General features: G+C 45.8%; 2 protein-coding genes across 2 annotated transcripts; both read left to right on the top strand.

Annotated features, from left to right (window-relative positions):
- Nucleotides 1-5,627: 5,627 nt before the first annotated feature.
- Nucleotides 5,628-19,648, top strand: LOC136542805 (mediator of RNA polymerase II transcription subunit 33A-like). Its single transcript, XM_066535412.1, has 12 exons — nt 5,628-6,020; nt 6,154-6,267; nt 6,909-7,262; nt 9,847-10,163; nt 10,320-10,411; nt 10,496-10,820; nt 11,169-11,376; nt 15,760-15,874; nt 16,353-16,526; nt 17,201-17,876; nt 17,950-18,156; nt 18,290-19,648. The coding sequence occupies exons 1-12, from the start codon at nt 5,776-5,778 to the stop codon at nt 19,378-19,380; spliced, it is 3,918 nt and encodes a 1,305-aa protein (XP_066391509.1). The 5' UTR covers nt 5,628-5,775; the 3' UTR covers nt 19,381-19,648.
- On the top strand, nt 8,020-9,239 carry LOC136542921 (crocetin glucosyltransferase, chloroplastic-like). The gene has a single exon (XM_066535535.1). The coding sequence runs from the start codon at nt 8,020-8,022 to the stop codon at nt 8,929-8,931; it is 912 nt and encodes a 303-aa protein (XP_066391632.1). The 3' UTR covers nt 8,932-9,239.
- Nucleotides 19,649-23,759: the final 4,111 nt, after the last annotated feature.

Below are 23,759 nucleotides of genomic sequence, written 5' to 3' on the forward strand. Positions count from 1 at the left end.
ATGATGTTTGCATATTTCTTTTGTGGTAGCACGGAGATGGTCTTCCTCATGACGTCTACATCATCTAGCTTTGTTAATCTTATTGAATGGAGCTCATTGATAATTAGATTTAAACAAGAATACATATCACGAACGAGCTCATCATCATTCATTATAAAGGAATCATAATTTTGTTTATCTAGATAATGTTTTTGCTCATGAAAATTAGATGTGCCGTCATAGAGCTCTTGGAGTTTTAACCAAATTTCATGTGATGTATTTAAAGTAAAAACTTGGTTAAACACATCCATGCTAAAAGATTCAAACAAACAATTTTTAGCTTTAGCATTAAAATGCATTTCTTTTTCTTCACTCTTTGTGGGTTTATCGGGATTCTTAATGGGTTTCATTCCATCCCGAATGACTATCCAAACACCCAAATCTACCGTCTCAAGGTGACAAGCCATTCTAGCTTTATAATAGGGGAAGTTAGTGCAGTCAAAGTGCGAAGGCCTAGAGGTATCCATCCCAACCACTCTAAATAGCGTTGACTCAACGGCGGTTAAGCCAAATATCCAAATTGAGCCAACCTGCGTCGATACCACTTGTAGTGGACCGTGACGCCTAAGAGAGGGGGTGAATTAGGCAACTTAAAATTCAACTTCTAAACTATGGCCTCTTTTACTTCCCTTAGCAAAACCTATGCAAAAATGATAAACTATCTAAATGTGCAACTATAATTTTGCTAGTGTGTTGCTATTTCAACCGTAAGAAGGAGTAATACAAACAATATAAATACGGAAACTAAAGAGTAAAGTAGAGATATGCAAACTCCCATCGATGACTCCGGTATTTTTACCGAGGTATCGAGAAGCGCACAAGCTTCCCTTAGTCCTTGTTGGAGCCCCTCGTAAGAAATCCCTTGTAAGAGCTAAGCTCCCGGTCGGATAACTCCGTGGATAGCCCCGTGCCTTCCCCACATGTAAGTGGGTCTCCAGTGTGCCTTTCGGCATGCCTCTCCTGGACCACTCTCCGCCATCTTCACTATCAAGCTTCCGGCCGAACCACCGCAGGCCTTGTTCCCTTCGGTACACGGTGGCGGCCACACCACAAACGCGGTTGATATGATCTCTCAAGACTACAAGCCCCTCTAATGTACAACAATGGTGCGTGCAAGCACCGAGTGGTAAGAGGTATGCAAACCTCACTAAACACTAGGCCTAAACCTAGAGCAAGCGCATAAGCGGTGGTCTAATCAATCTAAGTACTTTGCAAAGCACCTATGCTAATCACCTAATGAATCACTAAGGACTATGCAAGTGGAGATCACTAAAATAGTGTATCAATACCCTAGATATGTTTCCTCAGCTCCACACGTATCATTTGACCGGTTGGGGGTATATTTATAAGCCCCACTGAGAAAGTAGTCATTGGGGACAAAATCTTGCTTTTCTGCTACTGATCGGACGCTGATCACGTCCTGACCGGACGCGTCTGGTCGTCCCAATTGTTAGAGCCGCGATCAACTGATTGGATGTGGCCAACATCCGGTCACATGCCATCGGACGCGTTCGGTCGTAATTTCGCCGCTCTGGAACCTCTCTGTACTCGATCAGACGTTGTAGTCCTCCGTTTGATCGATTTGCCGCCAGCGTCCGGTTAGTACTGAATGTATTATCGGTGATGATGAACAGTACCATCGGTGCGTTCGATCACTTTATTATTTAGCATCCGGTCACTGCTGTTGACGTCTGCTGTTGTCGAGCATCTTGATCGGAGTGTCCAGTTGCTATCCGCCAGCGTCCGATCACCTCTGTGAGCTCGTTTCTTCATGATCTTGCGTTTGGTTAGGTTCCAATCTTCGTGCTTGGACTTTGCTTGATATCTTGGGTCTTCTCTTGTGCTTCTAAGGTCTTGCTTATGGTGTTGATCATCGGATCATCACGTCGCCTTCGTTCAAGTCACGTCTTACACCCTGTTGAACTACAAAACAATCACTTGTAAATTCATCAGTCCAATTTGGTTGTGTTGGTCATGAAACACCAAAATCCAAAGTAAATGGGCCTAGGGTCCATTTTCCTTACACTGGCATCCTATGTAGGCTATTTTTTATGTGCTATGCACGGTGGTTTTACTCGAGACACTTGTGCTAAATCAAAACATATATTTGCCTAATTCATTTTAAGCAACCATCAATGGCGGCCGCAGGAGCGGACCAATTTTATATTAATACAATTTTAATTCATTTTTACTACAAGCGATGCAAGGGCGACGGTGGGGCAGCCGCCGGAGCGGACCGAGCCCGTGTACGAATCGATGTATGGATCGGTAGGATTGGGGAGAGCAGATCGATCCGTGCCGTGCACCCTGAGCGACGCAAACCCTAGTGATGGATAGAGAAACAAGAGGTGGGGGTTGGGAGGTTTACCGGCGTATAGGAGTTGAAGACGTCGACGGAGCCACGGGAGGAGGTGGCGAGGAGGACGCCGATGACGCGCTTGCCGGCGAGGTGCGGAAGAGGACGTCGACGACACATTTGCCGGCGAGGTGCTGAAGAGGACGCTGGCGACACGTTTGCGGATGCCCTGGGCTGTCGCGCCCTATGTCAGTGAACGGCGTGGATGTTCCGACGACGATGATGAGGAGTATGCGAGGAGCCACTAGACGTGGAGCACGATCAACCCGACGAGGGAGAGCATGGAGACACATGTGCGTGCATCACAGGTGACGTCGTCATAGGCGCAGGGCCGCTCGTCATCCTCGCTCCACATTGCGAGGCGGCCGTCAGGGCCTGACATGTCGGCCTTGAACACGATCAGCCCCAACACGTCGTCGTCTAGCCCCGCCCCTACCACGCCGCCCTTGTCCACATGCCGCCCGCCGCAAGGCTTGAGCGATCATGGCATCCTGTCCCAGCAAGGGAGAGTGCAGAGAAGCAGCAGGTGCGCGCGTCGTAGGTGACGCCGTCCCAAGCGCAGGCGAGCCCGCTCGTCGTCCTTGCTCCACATCACGAGGCGGCCGTCAGGGTCAGACACGTCGGCCTTGAACATGATCAAAGTAGCGTGTTCTGGTGCTCGATGGAGGAGCGCGCACATTCACGGTATGTTTTTGTTAGTAGTGTTGGGCTAGGTTAATTAGTGTCGTAACCGGAGGCTCGTTGCCATGTATGCTGGTGCCGCTGATGCCGCTTGGTGTCCATGCGTGTTAGCCACCCGACACGCCAGTGTTGCATGCGATCATGCAATCCGTACATGGATAGCACAATAGTTTTCTAATATTTCCTATTTTGCCGTGATTGACTCCGATAGTTCAACAAGGTATCGTTACGAGCGGACAGCCTACGCGTTTATCATGGGCATTTGAGGCCAATAAGGCAACAATGCGGTAGAACGGATCGCACGGGACCGACAGCTTTCCTTCGCGTACGTGGGATCGCACGGGCTGTCGGGACGATGGTGAGACGAAATTTGTGATTACTGCATATCTGCGGTTCCATGCTACCTTGCTCAAAATTCAGATTAAGAACAGCTCGGAAGCTCTTAGCACGAGATAAACTGTCTGTTCGCTGGTTGGTTTCTGGGCTGATAAGTTCGACTGGTGCTGGTTTGTTGTGAGAGAAAAACACTTGTATCATGACTGATAAGTTCTGGCTGAAACCAACAAGCGAACAGGCTGAAAAGGAGCTCTATGATGTCGTTTCTTCCTTGTAAGCATTGCCACACTTTCTTATGGGGTTTCTGAAACTCTGCCTTGGTTTGCTCCGGCGGATTTGCCTTGATCGGATCTGATTGCTATGATGGGGCATTCTGCTTTTACATTTTTTTTGAGAGAGGAGGGCCTTCTGCTTTATGGACCAAAGTGGTCTAGGAACTTCAATCAGTTGGGCACTTGGGCTACATTTTGTATGGGGCCATGGGCCGTTTGGCCAAGCAACTGGTACAATTTAACGCAGAAGCTTGGATCATCATAATGAAAATATTTTGTTTTTCAAAACGGCATAGCCAGAACATATGTTTTTTTGCGAGGAATCAGAACATCACCGTTTCTCTACCTCCTCCAACTTCCATGCGAATAAGTCAACGCTCCTATCGTCTTCTGCTCCAAGCGAACATGGCGTGAAGACGTGGGGCTGTTCAGCCGATGGTTTCTGCGGCCGATAAATCGGCTGAAACTGATTTGTTGTGAGAGAAAAATCATGTTCCGTGCTTGATAAGTTTAACCCAACGGGGCGTAGGTCTACAACCGCCCGCGTATGTCATCGCCGATGTCTGCTGCAGGTAAAGTTACGTGGCAATCGCCCCAGCCAAGGACGGCCCCGTCTCGATCTCACGCGCCAAATGGACCGCGTGTTGCGTGCTCAACAGCCTCAACTGCTCATGCACGAAACACGATACATGGACGAGAACGACGACGATGGCTAACCTCAAACAATCCCATAGCTCCCGCCACGTACACTCGGTCGTGACTATCACATGCCTTGCCGACTGCAGCGTGATGGGTTTCGCTTTCATCTTGATCAGTTTAATTTAACTTTAAGCCTGAGACGTTTTTAGTGCAGAGTTGCAAGCCAAAGAAGCTAGTTAGGACCTGTTTGGAATAAAGGAATAGAAAACGGAGGAATGAAAAAAACCGTAGGAATAGAGTAGAGTGAAAAGTAAAAAACTACGGGATTCTACAACATAGGAATTAATACTTTGAGGTGTTTGGATTGTTTGAATCATTACTCCCATCGTTATCTCCTATGCAGTCTTTGTCCTTTCCCCAAAGCTGTTTTCTCTCTCACACATATTGTTGCGTGCGCCTCGGACTTCAATAAAAAAATGGATGGAGAGTGAAGGTTTAAATTCCTGCATTTTGTGAAGCAAAGGGAGCCCTTTCTGAGAAACCGGAAGGAGCATTCCTACATTCCAAACGACGTGTGACATCACCAAACCAAAGGATTACCATTCCTTCAAAATTCCTTCACAAATACTCCAATCCAAACAGGCACTTAACCAGTGAACCAATCAACCAATCACCGGTTTACCCATCTGGAGGCCAACAGACATAGCGGCGGCGCATTTGGATGCGTCACGTTTCCCGAAGATGTGCAGGTGCAAAGCACAACTACTACTGGCTAGGGGGTGTTTAGTTCCCTCAATTTTCAGAATCTGGTACTACGTAAAAAGAAGATTCCCCATCACATTAAATTTGTGGTACATGTATGGAGTATTAAATGCTGACGAAATCAAAAACTAATTGCACAGTTTGATTGTACTTTACGAGACGAACGTTTTAAGCCTAATTAGTCAACGTCTAGACAATTATTACCAGATACAAACGAAATGTACCGTAGATACTGTGGCTACAGTAGCTCTGCGGCGCCGATTCCGCGCCGAACTAAACGAGGGCTAGGAGTGTATTCCTAGGACTGGGAGCGAGTTCATCGAATCATTGCGGAGAGTTCATGGTCATCCGACGCTTGTCCTTGATGCCGGCCCCACCTTTCAGTGAGCGCTGCGCGTTAGCAGCAAAGTCAATTGGTCTCCCACGATCGCGACCGAAGGCGACTGGCGAGGATCCAACGGCCCAGATGTCTCCCGCACTGTACCCTCCGCCTCTCAGCTCCCTGCCCTTTTCACACCAACCCAGTGTCCGTCCAATCGCAGTCCAGAGAGGGGGAGACCGGAACAGAGAGAGAAGAAAAAAAAATTCGAGCCGCCCGCCCGCCGAATCCAAACCCAAACCCTCGGCGAGGACGCCACCGTGGCGACGGCGGCGGCGGGGCTGGTCCCCGCGGACCTGGAGCGGCGGGTGATGGCGGCGGTGAAGGCGTCGGAGGCGCGCGGGGACCCGCCGCTGCTGCGGGCGGTGGAGCTGTCCCGCGTCATCGCCGGGGAGGGCGCGGGCGCGGGGCCCCTCCCCAGCGCCGACCTGGCCGGGATCCTCGTCTCCAACCTCTGCTTCGCGCACAACTCGCCCTCGCTCTGGAAGCTCCTGGGCCAGGCCGTGGCCTCCCGCCTCCTCTGCCCGCTGCACGTCCTCGCGCTCCTCACCCCTAGGTGCGTGCGCCCGTCCTCCGCGTTTCGCCGCCCCCGCGCTTGCTGGAATTGGTGCTCGTCTGTGTGCTCTCCGGTCAAGTCTCCGTGGCCTGTGGGTGTGAGTAACTCATCCAGCGGTGGTTTTGTCACACAGGGTGTTGCCGCAGCGGCGAGCGCAGCCTGAGGCGTACCGGCTGTACCTGGAACTCCTCAAGTGTCACGTCACGTCGTCGTTGCTGTCTATGGAGGCTGGGCCTAATCGTGACAAGTAAGACCTCATCAACTAGGAAACGTGCTACCACTAGGTGTGATTTAGTCATAGCATCTGGTGTCTTGTGTCAGTATTTTTCTACTGTTTAGATATAATCCCTCATGTATTGCGTGCAGCATTCTATAGATTTTGTGCCACATATCAAAGGTAGAAGTGTTCCTGGCAAGCTGGATGTTTGAAACTTGAATTGCACCACTCAGTGCTAACATTCCATACACAGTATCTCTAGTTTTCTTTTAGATTTTCCTGTTATGCTCTCAATTCGATTGATATGCATCTAAAGCTTTGAACAGGAGTGTACAATTAAATTACAATACATAGCCTTATGACTTATGAGGTCAAGCTACATGTTTAAGATTGGGGTTCAATGGTGATGCTCTATGTTAACACTTTTTTTATTCTTGTTTTATACTTACGCCAAGATTTATGCTCATCTGTGGATACCTAATACATTCTGTAATGTCATGATATGGGTTTCCCCCCTCATGAACTTTTTTGTTGCCTTTTTTTTCCTCTTCAAGTTTTCTGATTTCATCTTTTCAGTATACTCAGAATCTATTATTCACCGTTAAACTGTGGTACACTATAGTACTATACACTACTGGAAGTTGCTCATAGGTAACTATTGTACTTCCCAGGATAGGGAAGTCCATTGCTGAAGCTTTGCAACTATCAAAGGTTTATGGATTTTCTGGAACGGAGTTTGGACATGTTGTCATTATGTTTGTGTTGGCTGTTGTCAATAAACTGATTGATAGCATACTCGAGGATTGTGGCTTTCCATCTGTGATGGCAGAGGGGCAAGAGAGTGTATATGCCACTGATGGGCCACAACCTATGGACTTAGATGTTAAAAGGGGATCTACTGAGAACCAAAATGAGCATCGCGAACAGTTACGCCGGAAGAACACTCTCATGGCTTTGGATGTGTTGCATATGATGGCTGCTGATAGAAAGATTCAATCATTTCTGCGCTTGATATTCCTGAACATGTATGTTTTCTCATACCCTTTCTCACGAGATCGTCTATGTATTACCCTTTGGATAGGTTTAACTTCGACTGGTTGCAACTAAGGGTGAAATTAGTTACAGAACGTTAGCCCAGCATTTCACATGCAACAAGATACAAGGTGTTTTAAGTGTGCCCACCCTATTAACATGTTGACCATGAAGATGTTATTATCCATGATTTAAGTATTTCCCTTCTTGTCATGCACTCAAGCAATGCACTTCGGAAACATGTTAGGTACCACAACAACAACAACAAAGCCTTTAAGTCCCAAACAAGTTGGGGTAGGCTAGAGTTGAAACCCAACAGAAGCAATCAATGTTTAGGCACGTGAATGTTAGGTACCATATATGAAAAAATATTCTTTACAACTTTTCTGCAGTATATATAGGGATAGTAATAGGCTTAAGCCGTAAGTTTATGTAGTAATATATTGTTCAAAGGAGAGATAGATTTCTAGAACTTTTTCCCCCAACAGATTAATATATATATATATATATATATATATATATATATATATATATATATGGATTAAGTCCACTTTTGGCTCCTCAACTATTGTGTTGGTCTAATTTTAACCTCTAACTACAAAATCGTCTAGTACCTGTACCCCAACTGTCAAAACCGTTCACTTTTAGCACCTGGGCGGGGTAAGGCTGTTTTGACCGACGTTGAGCGGTTTTGACCACACCACGCTAGCGTTGACCGCCACGTAGGACGCGGGCCTGCATCTCAGCGACATGTGGGGCCCGCGTGTCACCCACTCATTCCCTCCGTCTCCTTCCTCCAGCTCCAGTCGAGCACGGGCGCCTCGCCCTCACCGCACAGCCGCGTCCTTCCACGCCGCGGGCGCGCGCAGCTTCGGGCAGCTCGCGGCGCGGGGCCGCCCGGTCTCCCGCGTCATGTACACGCTCATGCTCCCGTGGGCTGCCGACGTCGCGCGGGAGCGCGGGATCCCGTCCGCGCTCTACTGGATCCAGCCGGTCGCCGTGTTCGCCATCTACCACCATTACTTCCACGGCCACGTGGGCGTCGTCGCCGAGCACCGGCACGACCCGTCCTTCGTCGTGGAGCTACCGGGCCTGGCTCTGCAGACGGTCACAGACCTGCCGTTCTTCCTCACCGACTCCACCGACCCTTCCGACTTTTTCCACAGCATCTTCACCACGATCCGCGACCTGATCGAGACGCTTGACAAGGAAAGCCCCAAGTCCACCGTCCTCGTCAACACGTGCCAAGAGCTCGAGGTGGGCGCGCTCGCCGCCGTGGGGACACAGGCACACGACGTGCTCCCCGTCGGCCCGGTGCTCCCGTCTGGGGATGACGACGCCAGCATCTTCGAGCAGGACGACGACGCTAGGTACATGGAGTGGCTCGATGCCAAGCCGGCGAATTCCGTGGTGTATGTCTCTTTCGGCAGCCTGGCCACGATGGCGAGGGAGCATCTCGACGAGCTGCTCCGGGGCCTTGAGGAGAGCGGCAGGCCGTACCTCTGTGTCGTCAGGAAGGACAACAAGGCCGCACTACTCGCGGATGCCGAGACAATGGTTGACGAGGAGCTCAAGAACGCGCCAAGCTTCACGAGCAAACACGAAAGCTCACCTCATACGTGTCAATGGACTTGGCATGCTGGTAGAGATAGGCTGCCTTAGCTTGGAGTGGATGCAAAGCTTTGTACCTGGATCCAGCGGTTGCAGAGCTCCTCCGTGGTGTTGCCGCTGAAGCCACAGATGTCAGCGTCGACCATGGGGATGCCGAAGAGGCCGAAGCTGAGCATGGTGTTGATGGAGTTGCGGAGGTCGTCCCACGTGGTGGCGTTGTCGCCGGTACCGTGCGCGGTGTACCGGCCGGACCCCACGAACGTGGACCGGCTGAGCACAAAGGGCCGGCGGCAGGTATCGGCGAGCAGCGCGCGTGCGTGGCGCGCTCCTCCAGGAATCCGAAGAGGTTGTGCGCGTCGTACTCGCGCACGCCGCCGTAGTGCACCGAGGACGCCGCTGTGCGGCGAGGGCGAGGCCCCCGTGCTCGACTGGAGCTGCTTGAGCCGGAGGAAGGAGAGGGAGGGAATGAGTGGGTGACGCGCGGGCCCCACATGTCGTTGAGATGCAGGCCAGCGTCCTACGTGGCGGTCAACGCCAGCGTGGCGTGGTCAAAACCGCTCAACGTCGGTCAAAACGGTCTTGCCCCCGCCCAGGCGCCAAAAGTGAACGGTTTTGACAGTTGGGGTACCGGTACTAGACGGTTTTGTAGTTGAGGGTTAAAATTAGACCAACACAATAGTCGAGGGGCCAAAAGTGGACTTAATCATATATATATATATATATATATATATATATATATATATATATATATATATTCGATTTCCAAACAGTTACTTGAATAGCAATCAACTTCTCTGGTAGCTGTCAATAATATAGTAGTAGGTTTCGTTACCTAAACCTTCCATCCTTATTGCCATGACCTTGCACAAAAACTTTCAAAACGTACATCCCTACTCGTTTTGTATTTTTTCTGTTGCTAATAATCAGCATTACAATTGTGCTAACGAGGAATTTTTTCTAGGTTAGGCCTGAAAAGTTCAGTTCTCTGCGCCAGAGGTTGAGTTCTATTGAAGCACACAAGGTGTCCTTGGAGACTCTACTGCCTTCTGGACACAAAATTAATGACTTGTTAATAAATATCCGGAGAGTTTGCAAAACAGACTATCAACCAAATAACAAACGCATTCTGGGTGTTCTTGGTAATATGGGATCCGGTGGCTCCCTTCTGGGCCAACTTACTGGAGCTGGGAGGCCCGCCTGCTGGATAATATTTGATATATATGTGGAGAATGCAATTGATGGGAGGCATCTAAGTCTTATATCAGCTATCGGGATTATAAAAGGTACTCCCTGACTCTCATTTTAGATGACTGTAAGGCAAGTTTACATGTCGGTCCAACTATGTAGACGAAAATGATCTGCGTGTTTGCAATCAAATTATTTAGTTCTTGCAAGAGTGACATGATGTTGTTACGAAATATTGTGTTCCTTTTATTCAGAAATGACCAAGACAATGCAAGTGCTTAATGAAGCAAGCTGGCAGGAAACATTTAAAGCTCTTTGGATTTCCGCCCTTCGTCTTGTACAACGGGTAAATAGACCTTTCCATGATATAATTATGAATTGTAGTATTTACATCCATGTGGCTTTCTCACTTGCAAAGTGTTATAACTAGGCTAGAGAACCTCTTGAAGGACCGATTCCTCATCTAGATGCAAGGCTGTGCATGTTGTTATCTCTTATACCATTAGCAGTTGCCGAGATTCTTCAAGAAAGTGATATGCTTGGAGCTGAAGGAAACAAAATTCTTCCACAAAGACAAGGGCTTATATCGTCTCTCCAGGATCTGATCCAGTATTCAGGACTTCTTGTCCCACCTTCATCAGTGGTGAATGCAGCTAATGCTGCAGCCTCAAAAGCGGCAATATTTAAGGCCAACTATAAGACTGGGGTTGGCAACTCTAGCTTGATGGACCAGACTGACTCTTCCATGAAAGCTGGTACTTGTACTCTTCATATCCTACCAATTAGTTAATACTTATCACATTAGAAAGAAAGCAGAGGCTATGCTGGGTGAGACACACATAAGTCCTTGGTTTTATCATTTCTAATTCCCTCTTGAGGGGGTGTGAAGTTTCACTATCTGTTTCTTGCTGAAGGCATTCCATGGGCCTCCGCTAGTTGAGTCCCCATGATAACCAATCTTTGTTATCATATCTCTTGTTAGCTATGCTCGGAACATTTTTATGTCCTTATTGCTTCAGTATTCTGTTGCTCATAATAAATGCATTTTTAACCCTTCATCATTCTATCCTTTTTTCTTACTTTTACTTGACCATTTTTTTCAGCTGGGAACATGCTCCATCTTATTATCGAAGCCTGTATCTCGAGAAAGTTGATCGATACATCTGCTTACTTATGGCCTGGTTATGTTGTACCATCTGGGACTTTAAAAGATACAGCCTTGCCCCAAGAATCCCCCTGGTTAAACTTTATGAAAGGGTCTCGACTTTCAGGACCCCTTATTGATGCTCTGGTCGCAACTCCTGCTTCAAGGTGTGTAAATTGGTGTATAAATTCTAATGGCCAATCATGACTGGTTTGCTCTTAAGACTTCTTTTCAACTAATAATTTACTACTTTAGTGTGATATATTACATCATTTGCTCTCGTGCAGAATTTTGAAATGAGAGCACAATAGAAGCATCCATATAGCATACAACAACAACAACAACAACAACAACAAAGCCTTTAAGTCCCAAACAAGTTGGGGTAGGCTAGAGTTGAAACCCAACAGAAGCAATCAAGGTTCAGGCATGTGAATAGCTGTCTTCCAAGCACTCCTATCTAAGGCTAAGTCTTTGGGTATATTCCATCCTTTCAAGTCTCCTTTTATTGCCTCTACCCAAGTCAACTTCGGTCTTCCTCTGCCTCTCTTCACGTTACTATCCTGACTTAGGATTCCACTACGCACCGGTGCATCTGGAGGTCTCCGTTGCACATGTCCAAACCATCTCAACCGGTGTTGGACAAGCTTTTCTTCAATTGGTGCTACCCCTAATCTCTCACGTATATCATCGTTCCGAACTCGATCCCTTCTTGTATGACCGCAAATCCAACGCAACATACGCATTTCCGCGACACTTAGCTGTTGAATATGTCGTCTTTTCGTAGGCCAACATTCTGCACCATACAACATAGCAGGTCTAATCGCCGTCCTATAAAACTTGCCTTTTAGCTTCTGTGGTACCCTTTTGTCACATAGGACACCAGACGCTTGCCGCCACTTCATCCACCCTGCTTTGATTCTATGGCTAACATCTTCATCAATATCCCCGTCCCTCCGTAGCATTGATCCTAAATATCGAAAGGTATCCTTCCTAGGCACTACTTGACCTTCCAAAGTAACATCTTCCTCCTCCCGAGTAGTAGTGCCGAAGTCACATCTCATATACTCAGTTTTAGTTCTACTAAGTCTAAAACCTTTGGACTCCAAAGTCTCCCGCCATAACTCCAGTTTCTGATTCACTCCTGTCCGGCTTTCATCAACTAGCACTACATCGTCCGCGAAAAGCATACACCAAGGGATGTCCCCTTGTATGTCCCTTGTGACCTCATCCATCACTAAAGCAAACAAATAAGGGCTCAAAGCTGACCCTTGATGTAGTCCTATCCTAATCGGGAAGTCATCCGTGTCTCCATCGCTTGTTCGAACTCTAGTCACAACATTGCTGTACATGTCCTTAATGAGCCCGACGTACTTCGTTGGGACTTTATGTTTGTCCAAAGCCCACCACATAACATTCCTTGGTATTTTATCATAAGCATTCTCCAAGTCAATAAAAACCATATGTAGGTCCTTCTTCTCCCTATACCGCTCCATAACTTGTCTTATTAAGAAAATGGCTTCCATGGTTGATCTTCCGGGCATGAAACCAAATTGGTTCATAGAGACCCGCGTTATTGCTCTTAAGCGATGCTCGATAACTCTCTCCCATAGCTTCATAGTATGGCTCATCAACTTAATTCCCCGGTAATTTGTACAACTTTGAATATCCCCTTTATTCTTGTAGATCGGTACCAATATACTTCTCCTCCACTCATCAGGCATCTTGTTCGATCGAGAAATATGGTTGAATAGCTTGGTTAACCATACTACAGCTATGTCCCCGAGGCATCTCCACACCTCGATTGGGATACCATCCGGTCCCATCGCCTTACCTCCTTTCATCATTTTCAACGCCTCTCTGACCTCAGATTCTTGGATTCTCCGCACAAAGCACCTATTGGTGTCATCAAAAGAGTCATCCAACTGAAAGGTTGTGTCCATATTCTCACCATTGAACAATTTGTCAAAATACTCTTGCCATCGATGTCGGATCTCATCCTCCTTTACCAAGAGATGCTCCCTTTCATCCTTAATGCACTTAACTTGGTTGAAGTCCCGTGTCTTTCACGAACCCTAGCCATCCTATAAATGTCCTTCTCTCCTTCCTTCGTACTCAAATGTTGGTAAAGATCCTCGTACGCTCTACCCTTTGCCACACTTACAGCTCGCTTTGCAGTCTTCTTTGCCACCTTGTACTTCTCTATGTTGTCCACACTCCTGTCATGGTACAAGCGTCTATAGCATTCTTTCTTCTCCTTAATAGCTATTTGGACTTCCTCGTTCCACCACCAAGTATCTTTAGCCTCGCGTCCCCTTCCTTTGGTTACTCCACACACCTCCGAGGCTACCTTCCGAATGTTGGTTGCCATCTTGTCCCACATATTGTTTATGTCGTCTTCTTCCTTCCAAGAGCCCTCTTTGATAACCCTTTCCCTAAATACCTCTGACGTCTCCCCTTTCAGTTTCCACCACTTTGTTCTTTCAATCTTAGCTTGTTTATCCCTACGGGCACGCACTTGAAAACGAAAATCTGCCACCAAAAGCTTATGTTGAGAAACAACACACTCCCCTGGTATCACCTTGCAATCCAAGCATGCTCGTTTGTCCTTTCTTCTTGCGAGGACAAAGTCAATCTGGCTACAGTGTTGTCCGCTACTGAAGGTCACTAGATGAGATTCTCTCTTTCTAAAGAAAGTGTTGGCTATCATCAGGTCAAAAGCTACCGCGAAGTCCAGAACTTCCTCCCCCTCCTGATTCCTACTACCATACCCAAAACCTCCATGAACTGCCTCGAAACCTGCGCTTGTAGTACCTACATGCCCATTAAGATCTCCTCCTATAAAAAGCTTCTCACTACTAGGTATAGCTCTAACCAGACCATCTAAGTCTTCCCAGAACTGTCTCTTAGCACTCTCGTCGAGGCCTACTTGGAGGGCATACGCACTAATTACGTTCAAGACCATATCACCAACGACAAGCTTGACTAAGATAATCCTATCTCCTTGCCTTCTCACTCCCACCACACCATTCTTGAGGCTCTTATCAATCAAAACTCCTACTCCATTTCTATTCGCAACTGTCCCTGTGTACCAAAGCTTGAAACCTGTATTGTCCACCTCCTTCGCCTTCTGACCCTTCCATTTAGTCTCTTGAACGCATAATATATTTACACGCCTCCTAGTCGCGATATCAACTAATTCTCTTAACTTACCTGTAAGTGACCCTACATTCCAACTACCTAAACGGATCCTAGTTGGTTCGACTAGCTTCCTTACCCTTCGCACCCGTCGACTCTGATGCAAAGACCCTTGCTCAATTTTCACTACACCCGGGCGCCGATGTAGCGCGCCACTAAGGAAGCGACGACCCGATCCTTGGTTACTTGACACCATGCCCAGATCACGACACGGCGCGTCACGGGGGTGACGACCCGGCCCTTGCCCATTTAACACCATACCCGGGTTCCGATATGGCGCGTCGCTAAGAGGGTTACGCCCCAACGATTTTCTTTCGGGTTTCATCTCCATTTAAGTGGCTAGGTTTTTACATTGGCTCGCCACGCCTAACACAACCCTCCTCCTTTACCAGGGCTTGGGACCTGCTATGCTGGGACACCAAAGGCGCCCCACCATAGGCGGAGTTAAGCATCCATATAGCATGCGATCTAAATTAGGCTCCTGGGACTACTAGCTACCCTGGTTCTTTATATTTTAAGTCAACTCTGCTTGATGTCTTGTTCCTTTGTTTGTACCTTTTTTTCCTTTTGCTCTCCACTGCTAGAAGTAGAGATGACTTTCCACTCCTGGGACTCCACTCATCCACAGAATCAATCTGTCTCCATCTCCACTCCCGTGCATGCTTGCCAGGTGCCCTGGCCCCTGCTGGCAGCACAGCACCCGTAAATGTTGTCCTCAATGCCTAGCAGCTGCAGATGCCAGAGTGGAGATGGAGATAGTGGATCTGTGGATGAATGCAACCGGATTGCTGGTATGGGCTACAGAAAGTGGTGCCACCGGCCACCACGGCTGCGGTAGTCCTTGCAGCTGTGGCCAGGCGATGGAGGTGGAGTGACTGGCTGTGGGACGCGGAGTGGAATGGATTGGATAAGGCTTCCTGGTTAGGGTTACAGATTTTATATGTGTTTCTCCAGCTGCTGTGTTGGGCCAGCTGGGCCTCTAAGCAATTTGCGCATATGAACAGTACTGGACCTAGCTACTTGAGGCCCCGTGGGGAATCGAGGACGAGGGACAGTGGATCATCTCTGCCCCCGTTAGACCCGAGGGGGATGAATTTTCCTCCATTTGGTTCCCGTGGGGCAACATTTGCAACCACACCTGTCCTCTAATAGGGGAATTGCCCGCGGGGAATCGAGGATCGAGTCCCCATTGTCATCTCTAGCTAACACCACCATGTTCCTGCCTTGTTTTGAAATCTGTTTGTTTCTTCAGACTTCAGTGTTTCGGAGTTGGACAAATTATACAATTTTTTTTCTTCTCTACTGCTACCATCGTGATTATCCTGCGCTGATGTGTAATCTGTTTGTTTCTTCAGTGTTGCGGAATTGGACAAATTATACAGTATAGCAACAAATGGTTCAGAAGAAGAAAAAACAGCTGCTGCAAAGATTCTTTGTGGCGCATCACTTGTTCGTGGCTGGAATATTCAGGTTCCTTGATTTACTGTTGTACACCTTACTGTGTGAAGACTGAAGACATTCCATATTGTCAACATATAGCTGACTGGATTTTTTTGATTCTTCTGTAACAAAGTTCATTATTTTTTAGGTGAATCAATTTGACAATGTGGGGTTGTGCATTTGATTTTCTTTTTCATACTCACAAAAAGGGCACTTCCACTATTTATTTACTTCATAATGTTTTTTAATGGAACTTAGGGAAATTCAAATCTTAAACTGTTAGCATAGCTGAAAGTTCACTATCGTTTGTTAGTCAAATGCATGTGAGAATAGTCCCAAAAATCGTCAGAAATGTAGGGACGTAGGGCATTGACATGTTGTCATATACCAACATTTTGGGGACACAGCTAGTTACCTAAAAACTGTAGAAAATCTTACAGACACTTGCTACAATGTTGTATGCCTTTTTTTTAACATTTGTGGCTATATGCTCATGCACATGTGTCAGGAACATGTGGTCGGTATGGTGGTCAAGCTATTATCAGCTTCTTTACCCTCAGATTCCTCAACTTCAACTCCTGGGAGCATGAGCCACTACCTTGCTCATATGTCTACGTTAAATGAAATCTTACTCGGTGTGTCTTATGGTGACGCCATCCACATTCTTTCGTTGTATGGAATGGTAATGATAATTGCAATATAACTTGGTTATGCTGTTTATTTGTCAATCTGTTACTAGAATATTAAACTAGGTGAATGCTTTTGCATATTTCTATTCAGAACAGATCCTCACCACTAGATGTGTGCTTTGCTTTGTCCCTCAAAAACGTTTCTTATTTGTTTCATTGTCATCAAGGAGAAAAGTTTCATCACATCGTTAGAGACTTAGAATGTCAATAGATCAGTGTTTCTTTACAATTGTTCTCCACATGCAATTTTGTGTTTCCCAGTGTGCCGGGTTCTTTTTCAGTTTGGCTTTTAGAGATATAAGGCATGTTGTTCCCTGTACAAGTACAACAACAGTTTAAAGGACCTGTACTATAGTTTTGCAACCCCTTGTTAACTTGTCATGTTTACTAGTAGAAGTTGTTGGAACTGTATCTGACTGTAACAACTTTCACTTGCTTCACTAACATTCGATGACTGCCCTAACCTCATTGACCAATAAGTGCAGTATGCAATTCTTTGTGCTTTGGACCATTTATTTAGGTATCCTGCAAGTAGTAGTTGTGTTATGTGTGTTCTAATATTACTATGTCACAAATGTAAAACATTTTATTAATTGGGCACAGAATTATTTAACATGGCTGCACTGATTGCTGTTCCTGAATTTAAGAAAATCTTTATGTGATACAGGTTCCAGATGTTGCTGTGGCTTTAATGCCACTATGTGAGGCTTTTGGGTCAATAGCACCGCCACCTAATCACAAGTCTACCATTCTTGGTAAAACATCTGTTTATTCGGTCTTCTCTTGTGCATTTCTTTGCCTTCTTCGCTTGTGGAAGTTTTATAGACCTCCTCAAGAGTATTGTCTTGCTGGTCGTGGAGGCTCAGTAAAGCTGGAACTGACTCTGGACTATCTGTTGTTGATGCGCAATAATCGCATTGAGTTCTCAAATTCATCTGCCCCTAATAGGGATTCTTACAACAATATGGGCTCAGTCAATGAGGTTCCTGCTCAGCCGATTTATATTGATTCTTTCCCCAAGCTAAGGGCTTGGTATTTCCAGAATCAAGCTTGCATCGCCTCTACACTTTCTGGTTTTTGCAACAAAAACCCTGTCCATCAAGTCGCGAACAAAATTTTGAATATGATTTGCCGAAAAATGAATAAAAGTGGGGTATCATCTAGTAATCTTTCATCCACTTCTAGTAGTAGTGTCAGTGGTTCCTCTGTAAGTGCATCGGATGATTCTTGCCAAAGGCCTGCTGTTCCTGCTTGGGAATTTTTAGAAGCTGTTCCTTTTGTTCTTGAAGCTGTTCTGACAGCATGTGCTCATGGGCGGCTTTCCAGCCGAGACTTGACTACAAGTGAGTTGATTCCCCATATTGTATGTTGGTAGCTCTCAGCGTCATTTTATTTGCTAATGTTACCGTACTGCAGGCTTAAGGGATCTCGTGGACTTTTTGCCTGCTTCTCTTGCTGCAATTGTAAGCTACTTCTCAGCAGAAATTACACGAGGAATCTGGAAACCTGTTCCAATGAATGGAATTGAATGGCCTAGTCCCGGTGCTTCTCTTCATTCCATTGAAGCTGAAGTAAAGGAAATTCTTGCATCTGCTGGTGTTCAGATTAACAGCTGCTATCCGCGTATGTTCTGCATTCTGTTCTTGCACATCAACTTAGTTACCTTAGTCACATTTATTGTCAGGCTTCGCCATCAATATGCCAAATACCTTTATTCCACTTATGTTGTCATATAAAGCATATTATATTCTTTCAGGTGGTGTGCCCCCAATGCTTCCTTTACCTATGGCTGCACTTGTCAGCTTAACAATTACATTTAAGCTAGATAGGAGTTTGGAGTACATTCAAAGGGTCATTGGACAGGCACTACAGAACTGTGCAGGGGGGAGTTCCTGGCCAAGCATGCCCATTATTGGGGCATTGTGGACACAGAAAGTGCGAAGATGGCATGACTTCATCGTCCTCTCTTGTATGCTTTGTCCATTTGGCAGAGACAAAGATGCAGTTGCGCAGCTCATCCAAAGTTGCTTCTTGTCCTTTCTGCAGTCTTCACCCAGTGGTTCTGACATAATTGCAAACCGTGGAGTTGGGGCTTTACTAGGGGACTCAATCACGGATCAAGGTCTTAGGCTCCCAATGGCACCTGGTTTCATCTACTTGAGAACATGTCGAACTTTCCATGACACTTACTTCATTAGTGAAGTGATCCTCAAGCAAGTTATTGAGTGGGCTCACAAACTTGCAAATGGATGGTCTTTCAATGGGCCTCCGCAGTTGAAATCAGGCCGGACACCACTATCTTGTGCAGCATCCATGGCGCATCAGGTTGCGTTGCTTGGTGGAGGTCTCCTGTGCATAGCAGGTGGACCACTTGTGGTCCAGGTGTTGTATGAGGAAACACTGCCAACACTGCTGCTATCAGCCAGAGAACAGAGTTTGAAAGACCCTGGGCCAGTTTCTAGCACGCTCCAAGGTTATGCCATGGCCAACATGCTCTTCTATAGTGGTAGCCTGCTTTGGGGAGCGGATAGGACTGATCCTGTCATGAAATTGTCTTTCCTCTTGAGGCGGCCACGGGTGGTGAGAAACCACATGGATTTCATAGCTGGTGTATTGGACGGACACATTCTTCTGGGCTGTGACCTGGGTACCTGGAAAGCGTATGTGTCGCAATTTATGTTCCTGGTGGTGAAGTTTGTTCCATCATGGTTGCGGGACATAAAGCTGGAGACGCTAAAGAAGATAGCAGCTGGACTTAGGAGTTGGCATGAACATGACCTTGCTCTCTCTCTTCTTGAGCGAGGAGGACCACAAGCAATCTCTGTTGTAGTCGAGACCTTGCTGTGATCCCCTGCCATTTGGACATTTTGCCCCCACCTGACAGAGCAGCCGCTGTTGGAGTTTTGAGGGTTTGAGGTTGGTGATTTGAGGTCTAGCTGAAGTAATCAGGATAACTCTTAAAGAATTCCACTTGAGCTATCAGGATAATTGAAGTTTTATCATGTATGGTGAACCCATCGGGGTTTTTGTGAATTCAATACTGAAGAACATGCGACCTACTAGTAGGAGTGTATTAACTTCAGCCCTAACATGTAATATATGGGAAGTTCATTAACTTATTGTACTAAACTTTCTGTATTTTAATTCTGTCCTCTCGACTCTCGGAAGTCTTCTACATTATTGCCCGTCGTGAAGTTGTTGCAATGCATCGAAAATTTCTCAATTTTTTTGTCCGACTGCACTTTACTCTCGGTTTGGATCTCACTCTTATTATTGGCCACACATTTTCAATCCAAATCTCTAATATGAAACAATGTTTTCAATCCAAAGCCACCACATTTTTAATTAAACATGAGACCAAGTTTTGAACAATGTCTGTCTAGCCATGGTATGTGGTTTAATTCAAAGATATATTGGAACAGATGATGCGATGGTTGCATAAATCTCCAAGCCATAAATTTTTCTAAATGACCGTGCAAACTGTACATTTTAATAACACCTACAGTCTAAAAGATGACCATAAACTGTACGTTTTAATAACACACCTGCAATCTATGAAAGTTGACGCGGTGCTGGTCCTAGCTCCTTTCCTTCAAGTTTCAGTAGTCGATTTTTATCTTTCATCATCAATATTGATAAAAAATATATATATAAAACTTTTCCCATGACGCGAGTCGTGAGTCCTAAACTTCATTTTACTTAATTAAAGCAATGAAATTACAAAGTAGTTTTAGTGCAACCGTCAATCTGAAAGGCGGCCACAAACCAACACACATAAACGCCATCTTAAAGGAAATAACTACCATGTCATCGCTTCAAACCAAGGCCATATAAATTCCTACCAAGCCCACTGACACAGCGCACATGCTGCAAACACTCGGGCCCATTCGTTTGGAGGAATTTTGGAGGAATCTGGAGAAATCTGAATGAATCTGGAGGAATTTGTGAGAGGAAAATACTATTCTGGATGAAAAAAAGAAGCGGATCAAGCCGAAGAAAGTAAGCCCAACAACTAAGCTCGATCCAATCACTGGTGGTTAATGGTCTCCTGGTGCTTCCGGTCTTTCTTCCACATGGGTTTGCCATTTGGTGGCGAAAGTGTAGTCTTCAGAATTTCCACCCCATGCTCCTCCTGGAGGATGAACTGGCTTTTGTAGATTGTAGCCATGAGCAATATATAAGAGAGAATGGAGCAAATAATACAACTGATTTATGTAGGAGATTAAACCCTTTTTCCATCAAATCTAACGGCGTTGCTTGCTCTTCGTCGAGCTTGTCAAACTGCTGCGAGCCCCACAACATTGCAAAGTATTTTTTGACATATTCGATAAAATACTACAGTTATTAAGAAATATTATGACTTGTAGGCCCGAGAGCTCGGAATGGTCATTTTAACGTAGGCCTAATACTACCTAGAATAGTGGTTTTGCAAAGTACTTTTAGAATATTAGATCAATGCTATAGCTTTGCAAAATACTTTGGTTTTGAAAAGTTGCTGGATGTTTAGATACAAACAATCACATACTCTCTAAAACCATGGTTTTATAAAAAAAACTTACTCTTTTTTGAGTTTTATAAACTCTACTCATCATTTTTTTTTCTAAATCATGATTTTATATGTTAAACCATATTTTCTTGATACCACGGTTTCTATTACATCATCCAAACGGGTGAAAGGTCCTAATATGGCTAGAGGGGGGGGGTGAATAGCCTATTTAAAATTCTACAAATCAACTAGAGCAATTTGATTAGTAAGACAAATAGCGTAATGCAAACTTGCTCTATCTCTACGAGGGTTGCAAGCCACCTATCAACAACTCTAATTGCAATGACTACTAGACACACAACTTGCTATGATACTACTCACTAAGAGCTATCAATCTTGCTACACTAAAGAGCCTCCACTAGATGAACTTAAATAACAAATCAAGCTCTCAATTCTAATTACACTAAAGAGCTTGCCACAACTAGTTTACAAGAATATAAAAGAGTGAGTAGGGTGATTATACCGACGTATAGAGGGATGAACCAATCACAAGATGAAGATGAAATCAATCACCGAGAGAATGTTAAATGGCAAGAGACAACCGATTTTCTCCCGATGTTCATGTGCTTGCCAACACGCTACGCCCCCGTTGTGTCGATCAACACTTGGTGGTTCGGCGGCTAAGAGGCGTTGCACAAACCTCGTCCACACGATTGGACACCGCAAGAACCTACCCGCAAGTGAGGTAACTCAATGACACGAGCAATCCACTAGGGTTCTCTTTCGACGCTCCGCCGGGGAAGGTATAAATCCCCTCACAATCACCGGAGATGGCCACGAACAATCACCAACTCGTGCCAATCCTCCACCGCTGTACCAAGCCGTCTAGGTGGTGGCAACCACCAAGAGCAACAAGCAAAATCCATAGCAAAACACGAATACCAAGTGTCTCTAGATATAATCACTCAAGCAATGTACTTGGATTCTCTCCTAATCTCACAATGATGATGAATCAATGATGGAGATGAGTGGAAGGACTTTGGCTAAGCTCACAAGGTTGCTATGTCAATGCAAATAGGCCAAGAGAGTGAGCTTGAGCCGGCCATAGGGCTTAAATAGAAGCCCCCACGAGATAGAGCCGTTGTACCCCTTCACAGGGCACAACTCGGGGTGACCAGACGCTTCGGTCATGTTGATCGGACGCTAGGACCTCAGCGTCCGGTCGCCTGATGATGGCCATGTGTCCCTCTGCGTTCAACCACAGCCAGCCGATCTCAATGGTCGAGACACGACCGGACGCTGCAGGCAAAAGTGACCGGAGGCTGAATCCCCAGCGTCCGGTTGTTTACAATAAGCTCCCAGAGACGGCAAATCTTGACCGGACGTGTTCGGTCGACCTTGATCGGACACAGCTAGCGTCCGGTCAGTAACCCTGACAACAGTGCTGCCACGTCAGACATGACAGGATGCATCCTAGCCAGCGTCCGGTCAGTTTGTGACTCAGCATCCGGTTAAAGACCGATGCTGGCGTCTTCACTGCTGCCACTCACCGGACGCTCCGGTCCTCCTGTGACCAGCGTCCGGTCAGTGTATAATCAGCAGGACTGACCCCATTTCTCCTCTATCTTCTTCACCCTTGCTCAAATATGCCAACCACCAAGTGCATCACCTTGTGCACATGTGTTAGCATATTTTCACAAATATTTTCAAGGGTGTTAGCACTCCACTAGATCCTAAATGCATGTACAATGAGTTAGAGCATCTAGTGGCACTTTGGTAACCGCATTCCTGATACGAGTTTCACCCCTCTTAATAGTACGGCTATCAAACTTAAATGTGATCACACTCTCTAAGTGTCTTGATCACCAAAACAAAATAGCTCCTACCATTTGTACCTTTGCCTTGAGCCTTTTATTTTTACCTTTCTTCTTTTCAAGTCCAAGCACTTGATCATCACCATGGCATCACTATCATCATGTCATGATCTTCATTTGCTTCACCACTTGGAATGTGCTACATATTTCATGATCACTTGATAAACTAGGTTAGCACTTAGGGTTTCATCAATTCACCAAAACTAAACTAGAGCTTTCAATCTCCCTTTTTGGTAATTGAATGATAACCCTTTCACAAATATATGAATTGAAATTCTATTGAATCCTTGTTGCTTGTCCAAGCATATTTACCATGTGTAAAAGATATAGACAAGTTTCATGAACCCCATATGCTAGCAATTGCTCCCCCCTACATATGTGCTAAGAGTTTGGATTATAGCTTGCACATATGCTTAAATGGGAAATAATAGGAGACAATGTCTATCAAATGATGCTAAGGTATAAAAGATGGACCTTTGAAGCGTGATACCAATTGGAGTGCACCATTATACCATCCTTAGCACCATGATTAGCTTGATACCACTTGGAAACACTTGGAAATGAAATTATTAGATATCCTCCAGCATGCTAGTTTTTCATTTCATCATTCAAACCTACAACTAGCATACACCACACAAGCATGGATATTGAAATTTAAAACTTGTGCCATGCAAGCAAACATATGAAATGCACATTCAATGCACCATACAAGTTCATGAGCTTTGCTCCCCCTACTTGTGTGCTCAAGATTTTAATTGACCCCTTTCCTTTATCATATCTCTCCTCCTATGTCAAATTCTTCCCCTTTATTCCTTTTTCACTATCTTTGTACACTATTTCTCCCCCTTTGTTCATCAATGACCACA

The sequence above is a fragment of the Miscanthus floridulus genome, chromosome 3 (assembly GCF_019320115.1).
Source record: "Miscanthus floridulus cultivar M001 chromosome 3, ASM1932011v1, whole genome shotgun sequence".
Taxonomy (NCBI): domain Eukaryota; kingdom Viridiplantae; phylum Streptophyta; class Magnoliopsida; order Poales; family Poaceae; genus Miscanthus; species Miscanthus floridulus.